Below are 18058 nucleotides of genomic sequence, written 5' to 3' on the forward strand. Positions count from 1 at the left end.
GGCTACTGTCACCTAAGCTACATTTGACAGGAAAGAAAATATAGTCAGCTTTTGCCTATAATGATTTTTTTTTATTGCTATGCAATAATATCTAATGCCTTCCAGATGCATTCAGGACAATTTGTTCATTTCACTCTGCAATCAAAATGTGTTTTGACTACTAAGTCCCTATTTAGCTTTTTCTGTAATCATTTTTCTTAATGGGAGTATTTTCCAGATGTTGTGTCAGCCTAGTCATCTGGGACCTCTTCCAAGTTTTGTGGAAAGTTTGCTGTCATAAGCTGTCATTGGCAGTTTTGCTTAACAAGCTCTCTAATTAGTTAACCCCAGCACAGTTACAAAGCAATATATAAGGCATCTGAAACATCACTGAGAGCAGACATATTCTTCGTTAGGTAAGTGTCACACCTGTCTCTACTAAGAGCATTCTGATCAAAGTTCACTTCTTCAAAAGGAAAAGGATAAACTGGAACAGAAAAAACAGATAAGTTTTCCTTTTGAAAGAAGACTTACTTTTATCCTGCATTTCCATTCAACATATTTAAACACTAATATTCCAATGATAGGTTATGGCCTATAAAATTGCGTTGCTTAATAACTAATGTATTTATAGTAGTTTTTCTTGCTTTACTTTTATATTTATTAGCATTATAACCTTAAAAACAATTGTACTGAAGTGCATCTATGTTAAAAAAAGACTAGGTTTTTCAGGTAATAGAATTCTGAAAAAAAATTACTTCCATTATGTGTTAATAATGAATTTTCCTAGTTATACTACAAAATCTAACAGCTAATTGACTAATAAGAGACAACACATGGAGTAATTCTAAATTAGCAATTTGTCCTTGAACAATTTCAGTATTAATTTTATATTGTTATTAGAAAAGTATTATGTATAAAGGTACATACTACATTTTTTAAAATTATGAACTGATTAATTGAATTGCATGTAGTGATGTGGGATTATTTCCTTTTAGGGATGATGTCGTACCTGAAAGTAACGGTCATATGGAACATACTTTGCGTTTCCCTGGTGATCCTTTCACTGCCCTTGATTCAAGAAGTGTCTTCTCAAGGTACTGTAACATACAAAGTTGAAGGGAGGGCGTCTAGGATATCTGATAAGTAGTAAGAATGGTCCAAATGCATCTCCATAAAGAGACTAAGTTCTAGAACTTTACATTTATTCAGACAGGAATTATGATTCAGCTTTATCATCAATGAATATTTTCATAAATATATCTTGGTACAGCATGGTCCTATTTTTTTTGAGGCGTAACGTATAAATATGAATAGAATACTAAATGTGTATGAAACCTACTTCTTTTTCTGGTAGACATATTATACAGATCCTGTTGCCCTCTGACGTATTTAGCCTAAGTGATTTGCAGCATGATTCAAGGAAGAATCTAAAGTTACAGTATCCACAAAACTTGTTTATAACTATTTAAACATAACGGGCTCAGAGAAAGGAATATCTATACTATGTTAAGTGTCTTGCCATTAAATGCACTGTTACTACCATCACAAAGGCAAATTTTGGCAATTATTTGTCTAATATTGCAGATTCTCATTTGTTTTCAAAGCTCAGTAATTGGTTTCTAACTAAAATAACACCATTAAGAAGAAACCAAAGAATTTGCACCCTGGCAAGCCTTGTGTTGTCATAGCTCTCAAGTAGCTATCAAGTTGTTATAGTGATAACACTGTGTCCCCTTTCATTTTTTTGTAAAAAAGTGGTAACAAACATTATACCTAACAGCTTAAAATCAATACATACATAATTGTTTGTTATTACTTGGTCTTCCTTCATACACACACTGTGTGTGTGCTGTTAGAAATTGTCTCTGGTGTTGTGCTTTGTTACATGTTAGTTCTTGTTATTTTCTTGTTGTTCCTCAACGCTAATTATCTTCACTTTTAGCTTGCTGACTGTTCAGCTTCTTTGTTTGTATTTAGGGGCACTTCCCCTGTGGTCCTGTATGTTTCACTTCCAGAAGAAGCTGTTAGCATGTTACATTAGTAGAGATTTCACGTAGGAAGGGGAATTGTTGCAGGATGAATATCTGATCTGGCAATAGAAGGTAACGAATGGCTGCTGAGTTCGAATGCTTGCAGTTTGAAAGCAGTTGCAATCTGCACTATTTATTTATTATTTATTTTTGTCTAGCATTTTCCAATCTGAAAACAGTCTAGCAGTAAAGCCACTGTGGAATGAACATTTATGTTAATCTGCTAGTAAGTGATTTCCTAATTAACAAAACAGAAAAGATACTTCATAGAAGATTGCAGGAGCGGATCCCAACTGTTCCTAACTTCAGAATTGATACCAAATTCCACACTGACCTCAGAGGAAAAAACCCAAACATGTAGAGGGCAGGCAGATTTTCAAAATTTATTGCAAGAATGGCTCCAGGGACCTGTATTTATTATGACAGTGCTCAGGAGATTTTATTTATTACAAAGAACATTACCAAAAGTAAAAATCAGACCTAATGGGGCTGTTAGGTACAGTTAGGCAGATGCACATCTACAGTCATACCATACATAAGGTGAATTAAGATGGAGAACAATCTGCAAAACAATATAGTGCCTGGCTGATGTACTGCCTAAGTTAAATCTTCACCAGCTAGTTTGGATGGCAGAACTGCTGTGGTCATACTACTCGACCAGGCCTCAAGGATTTGTTGATCTAAAGAAGAAACAGGATATGGTAGCCTCAGCAGAATACCCCTCTAACCTGAACGTGCACTGATGCTGGTTCTCAGGCTGACTCAGAACAAACCTCTGATCGGCATGCTTTCAGGAGGGGTTGCATCAGGCCCACAGTTTTTGCAATACCAAGTGAAGAAATGGCATTCTGTAGAAAGAAAAGATAAATCTTACTACTTCCACATTTCCTAACATACCATTTTGGTTTGGCAATGTTTACATCAGTGTTGTGTGATTTTAGATTTATCAAGCTGTACAGGGAGATGTGGGCAAGGGTATTCTAGAGAGCATGACTGCCAATGTGATTATAACTGTCATCACTACATGGAGTGCTGCCCCGACTTCAAGAAAGTCTGCACAGTGGGTAAGTTCCCAAACACAGCCAGTTCCTATTGACAAAACTTCCCCTCCCCTTTGCTCCAGCTCCCTACCACACCAGTGTCTCTTCTCTGAATGCTTAAATGTCTTAGTTTGCTGCGTCCTTGTTCTCCTCTCCTACACATATTGTTCTCCCCCTCAAAAACTCAGTGATAACCTCTCACAACCCATTCAAAGAAAACTGTATATCCACAAGTTACCCTGAGAAAAAAAAATTGCTTTTCAGAAGAACAGAGGCAAGAGGGGGGAAACAGTTTGCTTACTCCTTGCTTTCTTCTCCTTAGTGCATTTGTACTGTATCTGTTTGTCTCTTGTACAAAAAAAAAAAAAAGGAAAAAACAAATCCAGGGGTTTTCAGGAAGACATTCTGGGGCATTCCAACTCAAACTGAAGAATTGTGTAGGCTGTAAGGTCTAATCCAAAGTCAGTGTCCTTCCATGAATAAAAATTCACTCTGGATCAGAACCATGTCCAGAGTTGCATTGAAAAGATGGTTGGACGAATATTATTTTATATGTCTTATTTATAAGCAAAACTGCATAGTTTAAATAAGTACCGGTATTTCAAACTGTTTTACTGAGAGTTTAGAAGTATTTTATTATGAATCAAATGTCAAAAATATCAGCAATTTAGCTCACTGCAGCTTGTTACACTACACTGCAGTTCTAGTAAGTTACAGGTATAAGACTTCTTAGATCCAGCAATATAGCCCAGGAGTTGTTTAAAAGGCAGACACATCACTCCTTGAAACACTAATTCTGCCACTCTGACACACAAAGAGAAAGCACCTTCATTTTCAGTCTTCCCAGCCCGATTCTGATTTGTGAGGGAACATCAGCATTTCTCATAACTGAAAGTACATACTGAGGTATTTTAGTTATGTAGACCATTTATTTAGAATCATAGAATCATAGAATAGTTAGGGTTGGAAAGGTCCTTAAGATCATCTAGTTCCAACCCCCCTGCCATGGGCAGGGACACCTCCCACTAAACCCTGTTACCCAAGGGTCTGTCCAACCTGGCCTTATTGTGGGCTCAGTTCCAAAGTTATTCTGGCATCTATATAACACTTCATAAAATGCTTAAGGCTAGAGGAAGTCTCCCGTATTCTATCCTAAATGGCTGAATTCAGGCAAACACAGTAGGCACCATCCTAAAAGGATGCAGGCAGTCTAAGGACTGTTGCACAGCTAGTGTGTGATCGGTGCTGACTAAATTAGAGAAATGCCAGACACTGCTTATGAATAAAATAAACCCTAACATCATAAAACGATATTCACTTGTGCATGTGGGATAAATTCACTGGCATTAACAGACTCAATCCACATCTACATTGGTCAAAAGAATTTCAGAATCTGCCTATACACTAATTCTGATTTTGATAGATAGTGCCACATGCATGCCACAGAGACAATGATTTCAATAGAGACTTATCTACAGAAAAGATACAGGACCAGAATAACAGATCATATGATAAATTCTGGAAATACCAAGTGATAGTCAGTTATTGTCTCAATACTGTGAGATACTAAGCATCCTCCAGAAATATTCACTTCAGGTCTAATGTAATCACTGCAACTTAATAGTTAACTAAGTACCTATTAAAGGTACTACAGAATGTTAATAAATATTAGATTGTAATGTGATGGAAATGTTTAGGGTCAAAACTTGTCCTTGCAAAATACAGCAAGCATATTTTGCTAAAATCTGTAATATGTGCATACACAGTTTCCAAAACAATTTGGACATTATTTGATATGAAACAGAAGTACTGTAGTTGTCAGAAATTAACCAATCATGAAATATTAAAAACACATGGTTATTACTTATGTCAAAACACACTAGATACTCTTTCAATACTAATAATTTAAGAATTGTATTAAATAGACTGGGATAACGTTTCAAAATCAGTCACTGTGCAGGTTTGTTAACTCATTCACACAATAAAGTTGCAGTATTTGCCCAGAGACACGAGGTACACTTGGTCATGACCTATTTGGGCAAATTATTTTCAGAAATGCTTTCTTAGACACATCACTCGATGCAGAGAGGTACCCTTATGAACACCTTTTTGGAAACCCAACCCAGAATTTAAATACCATTCTTGAGATAACTGCTGCTTGATCAAGGAAACTGAAACCTTCTATGATGGGACCTAGCTAAAGTGAGCGTTGAGGTCACACCTTATTCCATTATAAATTCTAAATGGTCTCAATATACTGCAGTTGCAAAGTGCAGTTCTGGTTGTATAGCCTGATCCAAATTCCACAATTACACAAACAAGTTCTGAATCAGACCAGGATAACCACTGGCTTTTTGAAACTGTTCTTTACATCAGGTGAAGCAAATGACTTCACTGTAGAAAGGGCCCAGCATCAAATGTGAGCTAGCCAAAATTACTCACCTTCTTGTTCTGCCTTAAGTAGCACTCTCCTGCAGAGGACGTTGCTTTGAAGCCTTTGAAAGAGGAAGAGAATGTGACTGTGATGCAGACTGCAGCAGATATGGCAAATGTTGCCCAGACTATGTGGAACACTGTGAAGAGGGTAAGAAATTTACCATTATATTTTTCTTAGATGTATTTAAACAAAGATGCTTTGCATTATCATAAAACGCTGACTTCTTAGGACACAAGAAGTTGACTACTGAAACAAAACCAAAACAAAACCAGAAAAAAACAAACAAAAGCCCCAAACAATGACCCCCCCCAAAAAGAAAAGAAAGAAAAACCCCACAAAACAAAAAAATCCCAACAATAAACAAAAAAAAATTCATCTTTTTGCCACCTCAAAATTGCCATTAGCGAAGAAGGCCTCACTTTAGACTTTCGGGAAAAACATTTCTCCTGTCTGTGATGAAACATTTAGAGATCCATAGAGTATTTTCGCTCTTTCCCTCCTGAATAATAGTTTAAAGAATCCTGTAGGACAAGAATAAACCTGCATGAAATTTTGTAATCACTTTCATTTTATATAGTTGAGACTGAGCATCCATGAATAAAAATGCTCCCATTAACAGATTATTTTATTTCTTTCAGCACACACTGAAAAGTCACCACTAGAAGACAAATCAACATCTAAAAGATCATCCAAAAATGAGGAAAAGCCAGAGGAAGTAACACAGCACCATGAAGTTATGGAAGGTAGGAAAGTGTATGAATGAAACAGGATGGGTGTTACCTGAAGGAACATTAAAGACCATTTTCCTGCTCTAGAAATAGAAAGCCAGTGCGAGACATTACCCCACAGTTAGCAAGCTTTGGAACTGCTCAATTCATAAACTAATTACCTCACCTAGGCCTCAGGATACTGGAGAGTTCATTTAGCACAGATGTTGGAGTGCGGTGATGTATCCTGTGTCTCTACTGGATTTTCAAACACATCTTCCAAAAGCGTTACACACCGTTGTCAGTTTTGGACAAAGTCCAAACAGGACTGGAACAGGAAGGGTGTTGTATTTTGAGACAGTGATGAATTGGCAGGACCAAGACAGGAAAATCTCCTAGCAGGTTTCTCTAGCTTTAATCAAACCAGGCTTCATGCTGCTTCAGAAAACATATGATTTATTTTTTCTGAATGGAAAATATGTTGCTTTCCTGTGTACTTTGGTATTCTGTTCCAGCATTTTAAGTGATAACTCAGGTTCAGTCTGAAATCTAAAGCTGAAATAACAAGAATTAAATGAGACTAGGGAGTCAATTTTGGCCAATATTTTAACAGTCATTCTTTTGTTTTGTTTTTTAATTTAAAATTTATAATACTTACCTTTCTAATGTGGCAACGTCCCATTATGAAAAAGAAAAATATAGTGGGTTAAATGAAACGAAGTTAAGGAAATTCAAATAACCATTAACAGGATCCACTTGGGTATTTCAGACACATTGAATGAAAGGAAAATCTATTCTGCAACTCTGTGCTCATATAGAATCATAGAATAGTTAGGATTGGGAAGGACCTTAAGATCAAGTTCCAATCCCCCTGCCATGGGCAGGGACACCTCACACTAAACCATATCACCCAGGGCTTTGTCCAACCTGGTCTTGAACACTGCCAGGGATGGAGCATTCACAGCCTCCCTGGGCAACCCATTCCAGTGCCTCACTACCCTAACAGGAAAGAATTTCCTCCTTATATCCATCTAAACTTCCCCTGTTTAAGTTTTAACCCGTTACCCCTTGTCCTGTCACTACAGCCCCTAATGAAGAGTCCCTCCCCAGCATCCCTACAGGCCCCCTTCAGATACTGGAAGGCTGCTATGAGGTCTCCATGCAGCCTTCTCTTCTCCAGGCTGAACAGCCCCAACTTTCTCAGCCTATCTTCATACGGGAGGTGCTCCAGTCCCCTGATCATCCTCACGGCCCTTCTCCGGACTTGTTCCAACAGTTCCATGTCCTTTTTATGTTGAGGACACCAGAACTGCACACAATACTCCAGGTGAGGTCTCACAAGAGCAGAGTAAAGGGGCAGGATCACCTCCTTCAACCTGCTGGTCATGCTCCTTTTGATGCAGCCCAGGATACGGTTGGCTTTCTGGGCTGCAAGCGCACACTGCCTGCTCGTGTTCATTTTCTCATCGACCAGCACCCTCAAGTCCTTCTCTGCAGGGCTGCTCTGAATCTCTTCTCTGCAGGGCTGCTCTGAATCTCTTCTCTGCCCAACCTGTAGCTGTGCCTGGCATTGCTCCGACCCAGGTGCAGGACCTTGCACTTGTCATGGTTAAACTTCATGAGGTTGGCATCAGCCCACCTCACAAGTGTGTCAAGGTCCCTCTGGATGGCATTCCTTCCCTCCAGCATATCAACCGAACCACACAGCTTGGTGTCATCGGCAAACTTGCTGAGGGCGCACTCAATCCCACTGTCCATGTCAGTGACGAATACGTTATAATTTCTACAATACATTTACACAGAGATTACTCACACTGCAATATTATAAATTCTTCCAGTCTTCTGGGAGAGAGACTGCAGAAACTAAACAAAAAAGAAAAAAAAAAAGTGAAAACAGAACTAAACAGCAAAACCTCAGAAAGACAACAGTGACAGATTAAAATGCAGAAACTTTTACAGTTATTTTTTGCTGAATATAGCCATATAAACAATTTGACATGTCAGTGTAACTATATATATATACATTGAAGTGGCTCTTAAAGCTGTAAATCACAAAAAGGAAAATTATCCAAGATAAAGATACAGTAGGAGATGCAGTCAGATGTCTGTGTTCAGAAAGTTTGCTTTCTTCTCGTTTCCCTACCTTTCCTTCAAGTCTAGGTCATTGGTACAGGCTATCTTATAATGAAGATCAGAGGAATAAATCAAAAGAACAGACTGGGAAGAGAAGCATCTTATTAGAAGGACTATGTTTTCCAGCATAGTTCCTCCTCCCTGAAAAGGGATGGAAACAAGAAGTAGTCCCACCTGCAAACACCGAACTAAAATCTGCCGTGATGCATTCAGAGTTGTGACAGGTTAACCAATAGAATTACTTAAAAACTTAGCTGATATGCTGCAAATTCCCATGCAGACAAAAGGAATTCATATTTAACACAGCCCAGATTAGCTTTGCTCTTCTACATTATTTCTCTTCTGACAATTACCTAAGTCCATAACTAGCATTTACCAATTTAACCTAGGTTACCACATATCCTTTCTCCTTCCTCCCTGTTTTAAATTTTTCAATGACTTTAATTCGTGCAATTTTACACAGTAAGATTTTAGGGTAAAAACCATAAAAACAACTATTGCTATTCAAAAGGTAAATTGCTATTTCTAATTACTATAATAAATTAGTATGAAATAGGTGTATGCACGGCAATTCCAATGTCTTAATATATATATATGTTCTCATAGATACCCCACCGACAACAGCAGCGTCAACAGCCAAGGCTGAATCTCCCATCACCCCCAAACCTGAAGACACAACCCCAGAGGCCACAGAGACATCAATAACTGAGGCAGACCCTCCCACCACCCCTAAACCTGAAGACACAACCCCAGAGGTCACAGAAGCACCAACCAAGGCAGACCCTCCCACCACTCCCAAAGTAGAAGACACAACACCTGAAGCCACAGAGCCACCAACAACCAAGGCAAACCCTCCAACAACCCCTAAAGTAGAAGATACAACAGCTGAGGCCACAGAGGAACCAGTAACTGAAGCAGACTCTCCCACCACCCCTAAGGCAGAAGATACAACAGCTGAGGCCACAGAGGAACCAGTAACTGAAGAAGAATCTCCCACCACCCCTACGGTAGAAGATACAACCCCTGAGGCCACAGAAGAACCAGTACCTGAAGAAGAATCTCTCACCACCCCTAAACCTGAAGACACAACCCCTGAGGCCACAGAGCCACCACCAACTGAGGCAGACCCTCCCAGCAGCCCTAAGGTAGAAGATACAACACCTGAGGACACAGAAGAACCAGTAACTGAAGCAGACCCTCCCACCACCCCTAAACCTGAAGACACAACCCCTGAGGCCACAGAGGAACCAATAACTGAAGCAGACCCTCCCACCACCCCTAAACCTGAAGACACAACCCCAGAGGCCACAGAGGAACCAGTACCTGAAGCAGACGCTTCCACCACCCCTAAACCTGAAGACACAACCCCTGAACCAACAGAGCCACCACCAACTGAGGCAGACCCTACCACAACTCCCAAGGTAGAAGATACAACCCCTGAGGCCACAGAGGAACCAGTAACTGAAGCAGACTCTCCCACCACCCCTAAACCTGAAGACACAACCCCTGAACCCACAGAGCCACCAACAACGGAGGCAGACCCTCCCACCACCCCTAAACCTGAAGACACAACCCCAGAGGCCACAGAGGAACCAGTACCTGAAGCAGACTCTCCCACCACCCCTAAACCTGAAGACACAACCCCTGAACCAACAGAGCCACCACCAACTGAGGCAGACCCTACCACAACTCCCAAGGTAGAAGATACAACCCCTGAGGCCACAGAGGAACCAGTAACTGAAGCAGACTCTCCCACCACCCCTAAACCTGAAGACACAACCCCTGAACCCACAGAGCCACCAACAACGGAGGCAGACCCTCCCACCACCCCTAAACCTGAAGACACAACCCCAGGGGCCACAGAGGAACCAGTACCTGAAGCAGACTCTCCCACCACCCCTAAACCTGAAGACACAACCCCTGAACCCACAGAGCCACCAACAACTGAGGCAGACCCTACCACAACTCCCAAGGTAGAAGATACAACCCCTGAGGCCACAGAGGAACCAGTACCTGAAGCAGACTCACCCACCACCCCTAAACCTGAAGACACAACCCCTGAACCAACAGAGCCACCAACAACTGAGGCAGACCCTACCACAACTCCCAAGGTAGAAGATACAACCCCTGAGGCCACAGAGGAACCAGTAACTGAAGCAGACTCTCCCACCACCCCTAAACCTGAAGACACAACCCCTGAACCAACAGAGCCACCAACAACTGAGGCAGACCCTACCACAACTCCCAAGGTAGAAGATACAACCCCTGAGGCCACAGAGGAACCAGTAACTGAAGCAGACTCTCCCACCACCCCTAAACCTGAAGACACAACCCTTGAACCCACAGAGCCACCAACAACGGAGGCAGACCCTACTACAACTCCCAAGGTAGAAGATACAACCCCTGAGGCCACAGAGGAACCAGTAACTGAAGCAGACCCTCCCACCACCCCTAAACCTGAAGACACAACCCCTGAACCAACAGAGCCACCAACAATGGAGGCAGACCCTACCACAACCTCTAAGGTAGAAGATACAACCCCTGAGGCCACAGAGGAACCACTACCTGAAGCAGACTCTCCCACCACCCCTAAACCTGAAGACACAACCCCTGAACCAACAGAGCCACCAACAACAGAGGCAGACCCTACCACAACCCCTAAGGTAGAAGATACAACCCCTGAGGCCACAGAGGAACCAATAACTGAAGCAGACTCTGCCACCACTCCCAAACCTGAAGACACAACCCCAGAGGCGCCAACGACCAAGGCTGACTCTCCCACCACCCCCAAACCTGAAGACACAACCCCTGAAGCCACTGAGGCATCTACAACTAAGGCTGACTCTCCCGCCACTCCTAAACCTGAAGACACTACTCCAGAGGCACCAACAACCAAGGCAATATCTCCCACCACTCCCAAACCTGAAGACACAACCCCAGAGGCGCCAACGACCAAGGCTGACTCTCCCACCACCCCCAAAGCAGAAGACACTACCCCAGAGACACCAACAACCAAGGCAGAATCTCCTGCCACCCCCAAACCTGAAGACACAACCCCAGAGGCCTCCGAGGCACCTACAACCAAGGCTGACTCTCCCACCACCTCCCAGCCTGAAGACACAACCCCAGAGGCCACAGAGGCACCTACAACTAAGGCTGACTCTTCCACCACCCCAGAGGCACCAACAACCAAGGCAGAGTCTCCCACCACTCCCAAACCTGAAGACACAAGCCCAGCTGCCACAGAGACACCAACGACCAAGGCAGAATCTCCCACCACCCCTAAGGTAAAAGACATAACCCCAGAGACATCAATGATCCAGGCAGACTCTCCCTCTACCCCTAAAGTAGAAGAGGTGGAATCTTCCACAGCCCCTAGGGTCAAGGGGACTACCCCTACAGGCACTGAGGCTAACACCACTGCTATACAGAAAACAACATCTATGGAAGTAACAGCTACTGGTCCTGGATTAGTAACAACTGCTAAAGACATGAGCACTCAAAGTACTGTGACTGTCACAACAACTACAAAAGAAAAACCCATACCTGGATCGGATGCAACAGTTTTAGAAACAACTGAGAAGAAAATTACAACTTTTGCACCCAAAGTAGCAACCAGCACAACTGTGAAAAACACGACTACAGGCGTTCAAAAGACGGTGGTGACTGAAACTAGGACTACTGAGATTATAACAGTAACTGACAAAAAAGACAAAACAGCTAAAACTGTTACTACTCCTATAACTGAAGGGACAACAACTAAAACAGAAACGACCACAGTGAACAAAGAGGTAACAACACCCAAGAAAGACAAAACTACTGTGCTTAAAGACATTTTAACAAGAACAAGTAGGAAAGACACAACTACTGTAACTTCAGAGAGAACAGCTAAACAAGATGACCCTCCTAAAGGTAAGGATGATATTCCAAACACAACTCCTACAGCTGAGCAAACTGTCACTACAGCAGCTGCAACAGAAACAACTGTCATAGACAAGACTACAACAACAGCTGCAGAGAAAGAAGTAACCACTGCTAAACAGGACAAGACTCACGTACCAAAAGAGACTTTCACAACTAAGAAAGAAGAAAGCACCACGGGGACAGAGAGTGTAACAGCAGCTGCAGCAGTTACAACTCCCCTGCCCAAGTCCACTGTGTTGCCAACAACAGCCAAACCAGGTTCAACTCCTAAACCCAAGGAAATTGTAGCAACAAATAAAAAAGATGCTACTACAGAAACTAAGCAGACAGTAGAAGCAGCGAAAGAGAGCATAAGTAATACTTGTGTTATTGTAGAGACAACAGCTGGTAAAAAAGAGGTAACGACCACCAAAGAAACTAATGTCACACCTGAAGAAGAAACGCCTGATTCCTCTGAAAAGGCCCCTAGTATTGACAAAGGAGAGGAAACTCCAGTTACCAAAGAAACCACTACAAGAGATAAAAAAGACACAATAGAAGAAATGTTTATTGTTTCTAAAGGGACATCAAAGCCAGCTATACATTTCCAGGAGATTACTGACACTAGAGAAGAGCCTCATCCAGCTGACCCTGAAACTCTGCCAGTAGAGGAGCCCGAGATAAACAAGCCTTTAATACAAACTGACAACTTGCCAATTTTACCTGGAGAAACACAAGGTAATTGCATTTCAGTAGGTACAAAAGCAACAATAACTCCACCAGAGTACAACAAAACACATGAGTAAAGGACATGCAAGTGCGTTCTACACAGTGTCACAAGAACATGTTACTTCTGTCCCACTGCTAAACCATAACCAGGTAAATCATACCAAGGTGCTGCAGCTGCCAGCATCCTGAATACTGGTACCTCAGTTTTCAGTTGTTCTGTCAATTCTTCATGTAGTTTAGAATGTGATTTTTTTTTGCTGAAGAATGTTTGCTGCAAGTACTGTAGAAGATGCAAACAGAAAAAAAAAGTCCTGGAAAAAGAAGATAAATTTCTAAGTTCCGTGGAAACATTGAAAGGGAGTAAAGCTGAATATTCATTACTTATGGTAACCAGGTCTTCTGTAGTCACATACAGAAAATATCACACAAGGTTGACAAAAAAATCTCTTCCTGGTATTCTCTTTCCTCTGCACTTTTTGCCACATTTTTCATATCCTCACTATTCATTTTAATCAGGTATAGCCTGCAGGTTCTTAGGCATTTGTTTTCCAATTATTTTGGAAACAAAAAAAAAGGAAAAAAAAAAAAGCTTTTAGATGGAAAATACTTGTATTTTTATCCAAAACAGATTCATCTTTCCGTTATATTTAACTGAGAGTAAATATAAATGAAATATGGAGAGGGAAGGGAACCTACCAAACACCTAGTAAACATCCCAGAGCATGAAGGATTTAAAAGAGGTAGCGTGCAGTGCATTTCTAGGTGTTTTTTTTTTTCTGCATAACAGGTGCTTAGACAAGCAGTAAGCACAGATAGGCATACTTAGTCATGTAAACGGCTGCTCTTGCACTCCTGGGGCCAAACGAGAGAGCCAGTTTTTCCAGGAACATCTCTCAAATGAGTAATTAAACCCGTTGCACGACAGAGAGCCCCGAACATCACCCTGCTGTGGACTTGGGGGGGGGGGGGGGGGGGGGGGCGGGAGGGTAGCTCAATTCTTGGTGAATGTTAAACAAACCCAATCCACTGTTTTGCAGCAAAGGATGAGAAGGACCTGTGCAACGGGAAGCCAGCGGACGGCATGGTGGCGCTGCCGAACGGCACCCTGGCCGTCTTCCGAGGTAGGTAGATAGGCCGCCCTGGTCCTGGTCCCAGTCCTGGACTCCACCTGCCCATCTGTCTGCCCTCTGAGCCACTGAAGAGCTCCGAACCCCTCACGAAGAGACACATGAGGCCGGTGCCCTCCCCAGTACCGCGAGGCCCGGCCACGCCTCAGAGGTGCTGCCGGTGCAGGAGCCGCCTTCCCCCTCAGCCGCGTCCTGAGCTGGGAAAAGGCTGGAGAGGGGTCTCTCGTTTGCAGTGCCTTTCCCTCGCGTGATTCGCTTTATGTCCGCCCGCTGCGCAGGTCACTACTACTGGCTGCTGAACGGCAGGAGCCCACCAACGACCAATCCCCGCCGGATCAGCGACGGCTGGGGCATCCCGTCCCCCATCGACTCCGTCTTCTCCAGGTGCAACTGCGATGGCAAGACTTTCTTCATCAAGGTGGGGAGCTTGCCAGCCGGGGAACGAATGTGACAGGCGCAAGAGGCAGCCGGGGACGGACGAGCGTCCTTAAACAGCAGCTCCACAGGAGAGGGGCCTTGCATTGCCCGTGTTATAGATACAGGCGTTTGCAAATAGGGTGGTGGGTTTGAAATTCTGTGGGTGAAGTTAAAACTCTTCACACCACCACCACCACCCCCCCCTCGTGAGAGCCTTGAGATGCTTCTTATCAGGAAAAACCTACATTCAGTGTCTTTTTTCCTGTGTAACTGGCCAGGAGACAAAGCATTGACAGAAATTGAGCAATTGGGCCACACGTCAAAAAAAGTCCAACTGTTTAAAATACAGGTATTTTATCATGCCTTTCCCTTGCCCAAACAGCCTAAATTTGTTCCCAATACATTTACCTTCCTGAAAGGTAATGAAATACACACATCTCATAAAAGACATTATACAGTTACTTCCCAGTTAATCATTCAGTCCTGGGATCCAAACAGCTTTTTCTGTCCATGAAAATCTAGATTTATAAAGCAAACTGCTTTGTTCAGTATCCACTATAATAATTCATTTCTAAGATACTCTTTCCCCACTGAAAAGCAGTTAAAAGGCTGGAAAAGGATCTGTTTACATTTTCTTCCTGTTTTTAATGAATGGAGTAGTGGTTTCACTCACTTTTATAGTTATCAAAATGCTAGTGTTATGATTATTTTTTACGTCTGTGTTGAAACTCAAATTACCAAGAATGAATTTACTCCTTTTTTTTCCTTTAATCATCAGGGTCCCCTGTACTGGCGTTTCACTAACGGTGTTATGGATAAAGGCTATCCCAAACCTCTTGCAAATGGATTTGCAGGGCTAAGTGGAAAAATAGTAGCGACCCTCCCTGTTGCAAGATACAATAATAGACCAGAATCTGTTTATTTTATCAAAAAAGGTATGTTTCATATTTCAGAAATTCAGAGATGAGGTGCTTGAATTGCCTTAGGAATTAAAACATCATTTCTCTTGACTAAAAGATGTGTTTCACTCAAATTAAAAAAAATAAGTGATGTTAAAGGTGTCCTAGGGGAGTCAAAAATATCCTGAAGATCTAAAAATTTGTGTTTCAGTGCTTTTTAAAACGGAGAGGGCTGTAAAGGATAGAATCCAGGAAAATATTAGAGTAAGTTTTATCTGGCAGTAAAAAACTATTCTAGACTGAGGTTAGAGAAAGAAAGGCTTTAATCTTACTAGTTCCTAACTATGTATGGAAATCTCCCCCCCATTTCTTATTTCAAACTAATGTGCTTCCTTGTATGAATGATGTGATGCCAATGTATGAATTTTTACCTTGATTTAAAAACCATACGTCAATGAAACGTAAATCCCTTTTTGGACTCTAGCCCTCTTCTCATGAAACCTAAAATGATGGCCTTACACAGTCCTTGATAAAAGGAATGATGGCAGCAAAAGCAGTTCCCCTGGCATTGTACTTGCTACAATAACTGTAATGAGCAGTGCACCTAGAAGCTCATCTTGGATTTAGAGATGAAGGTTTTCTGTTTGGTTTTTTACTTGCCTCAAAATGTAATGGATCACATGTAATAGACATGAAAAGTGACATCTTCATATCTGATAGAGTTGGTGGTTTGGTGTTTATGTTTTTTTTGTATGTCTTTCATTTGATTGTGGTTTTTGTTGGTTTTGTTTGTTTATCTGGGTTTTTGGTTGATTAATTTTTTTAACCAAATGAAACAAACATCTATTTTAGATGGCAACATGCAACAGTATGTGTACAGACAAGAACCAGCTAAGAAGTGTCAAAGAAGAACCCAGATTACTGTAAGATACCCAGCTTATGTCCCAAGACTTGTAATAAGGAGACGCTTCCAACGTGCAGTAAGAATGCCAACCGTTATTCAGACTGTCAGAATCAACCCACGTTCATCTGGTAACTTATGTTTATTAAGTTTCTTTTATACAACCATTTTAATCTTAGTAGTTCTGAAACACAACATTTGGGCTTTTTTAAAGTATTATCTATAAAAAATTTTAATCCAATGTATCTCACTTGCTGTAGATTATACAAGCAAATGATAGCTTACAGCAGACATACTGCGACAACTCCAAACTCTTCTTTTGCTTGCAGGAGTTTTGCGTAAGGAAATCAAAATGAATGCCTACTGGAAAGGGCTCCCGAAAGTTATTCATTCAACTATATCACTACCCAACTACAATAAGCCAGATGGCTACGATTATTATGCCTTCTCTTACAGTAAGTTAAAGCTAATGCAAGTTATTTTGTATCTCAGAAGACTAAAGGAGGGGAAAGAAAGAAGCTTATGAATCTCTCGGCTTTCTGGAGCGTGAGGTTATTGCTTGGGGTTCTGCAAGAACAATTTTAAGCGCTACTAAACAGTCCTGAGAATTAAAATATTGCCTGTAATGGGGAGATGTTTCTATTAAAAAAAAAAAAAAAAAATCAGGAGTTACAGGACAACTAGCAGCAATAAGGTACAATGGCTCAAACTAGCCAGCTGCAAAATGCATTGCCATAAGCGTTCAGGCTTATAAAGTGACAAAAACCTGACACTTAAATGCAGAATTACATTAGTGATAGATTGAAATCCCTGGACCACTGCACACAAATAGTTTTTTCACTGACTTCTGTGAAAGCATTCCTCAGAATTTTCTGTATTATTCAGGAAAAAAAAAGAAAAAAGCGTTAAGAACTAGCTGTATCCAAATACAGGATACTAAAGTAAATCTCTGATGAGATGTATGATCTATCTCCTAACCTTAACATAAGCACATTCACACTTGGGGACCACAGAATTCCCACTTCTGTAGTCAATGCAAGATTGTTTTGGTTTTAGTTTGATTTCCAAAAAGACTACATCTATGTTCTAGCAGTATAAAAGTATTCTTCCCTACTCCCTCTTCTTGGGACAGATTATTAGCAGTATTGTAAAACTTAACTAAGTGCAAAGAAGGACACGTAAAAAATAAAGTTGAGGACAAAAATTCATTGTTATAGTCTCTCACCTCCACATATATATGGAATGGAAATAGAAAATCTGCTATTCATGCCTAAATTAAAAGGCAGGCTTTAACTTAAAGATTCTTTCCATGTACTAAGCAGTTTCTGAAATTTAATTCTGACACATCTTCATTTCAGATCGGTACTACAGTTTGGATGTTGGCAAAAGAATAGCAAAACCTGTTACTGCTCTCACAGGAAAGACTGTATCCAAAGACTGGTACAACTGTCCTAGCAAGTGATGCACAGCAGAGGATTTAACAAAAAAGATGCCATTTGAATGTTGACATTTTGTCTAATTTTATTAATAAAGACATTGAAATGTGTGCACACAAATCTAAGTATAAAATACTGCTTTAAGCTCTGGCTTCATTACACTAGAACAACTACAGGCAAACTGGCACTTTTGTATACACATCTGTAATTACTTTAGAGATCATTTAACTGATATTCCCTCTGTTCAGGCCTCCTCTGCCTCCCATTGCATGAGTTACACCTGTGTTGGGAAAGAAAACAAATGAATTAATAGAAAT

General features: G+C 41.3%; 2 protein-coding genes across 4 annotated transcripts in view; one reads left to right on the plus strand and one right to left on the minus strand.

Annotated features, from left to right (window-relative positions):
- Positions 1–319: 319 nt before the first annotated feature.
- PRG4 (proteoglycan 4) lies at positions 320–17874 on the plus strand. The gene is made up of 12 exons (XM_061451098.1): positions 320–395; positions 978–1076; positions 2954–3076; positions 5517–5636; positions 6128–6232; positions 8936–12970; positions 13999–14082; positions 14367–14506; positions 15284–15440; positions 16257–16436; positions 16635–16760; positions 17664–17874. The coding sequence occupies exons 2-12, from the start codon at positions 980–982 to the stop codon at positions 17765–17767; spliced, it is 5271 nt and encodes a 1756-aa protein (XP_061307082.1). The 5' UTR covers positions 320–395; positions 978–979; the 3' UTR covers positions 17768–17874.
- TPR (translocated promoter region, nuclear basket protein) overlaps positions 17809–18058 on the minus strand; it is a 41678-nt gene continuing 41428 nt past the window's right edge. For all 3 annotated transcript variants that reach the window (XM_061452135.1, XM_061452134.1, XM_061452133.1), the window contains exon 51: positions 17809–18021. In XM_061452135.1, the coding sequence (XP_061308119.1) occupies positions 17966–18021 (56 nt within the window). In that variant the 3' untranslated portion in view covers positions 17809–17965. The remainder of the gene's footprint in view (positions 18022–18058) is intronic.

Source organism: Pezoporus flaviventris, unplaced genomic scaffold (assembly GCF_033815535.1).
Source record: "Pezoporus flaviventris isolate CSIRO_AGI_PZ_B2104156 unplaced genomic scaffold, CSIRO_AGI_Pfla_v1 ptg000013l, whole genome shotgun sequence".
In the NCBI taxonomy this organism is placed as follows: domain Eukaryota; kingdom Metazoa; phylum Chordata; class Aves; order Psittaciformes; family Psittacidae; genus Pezoporus; species Pezoporus flaviventris.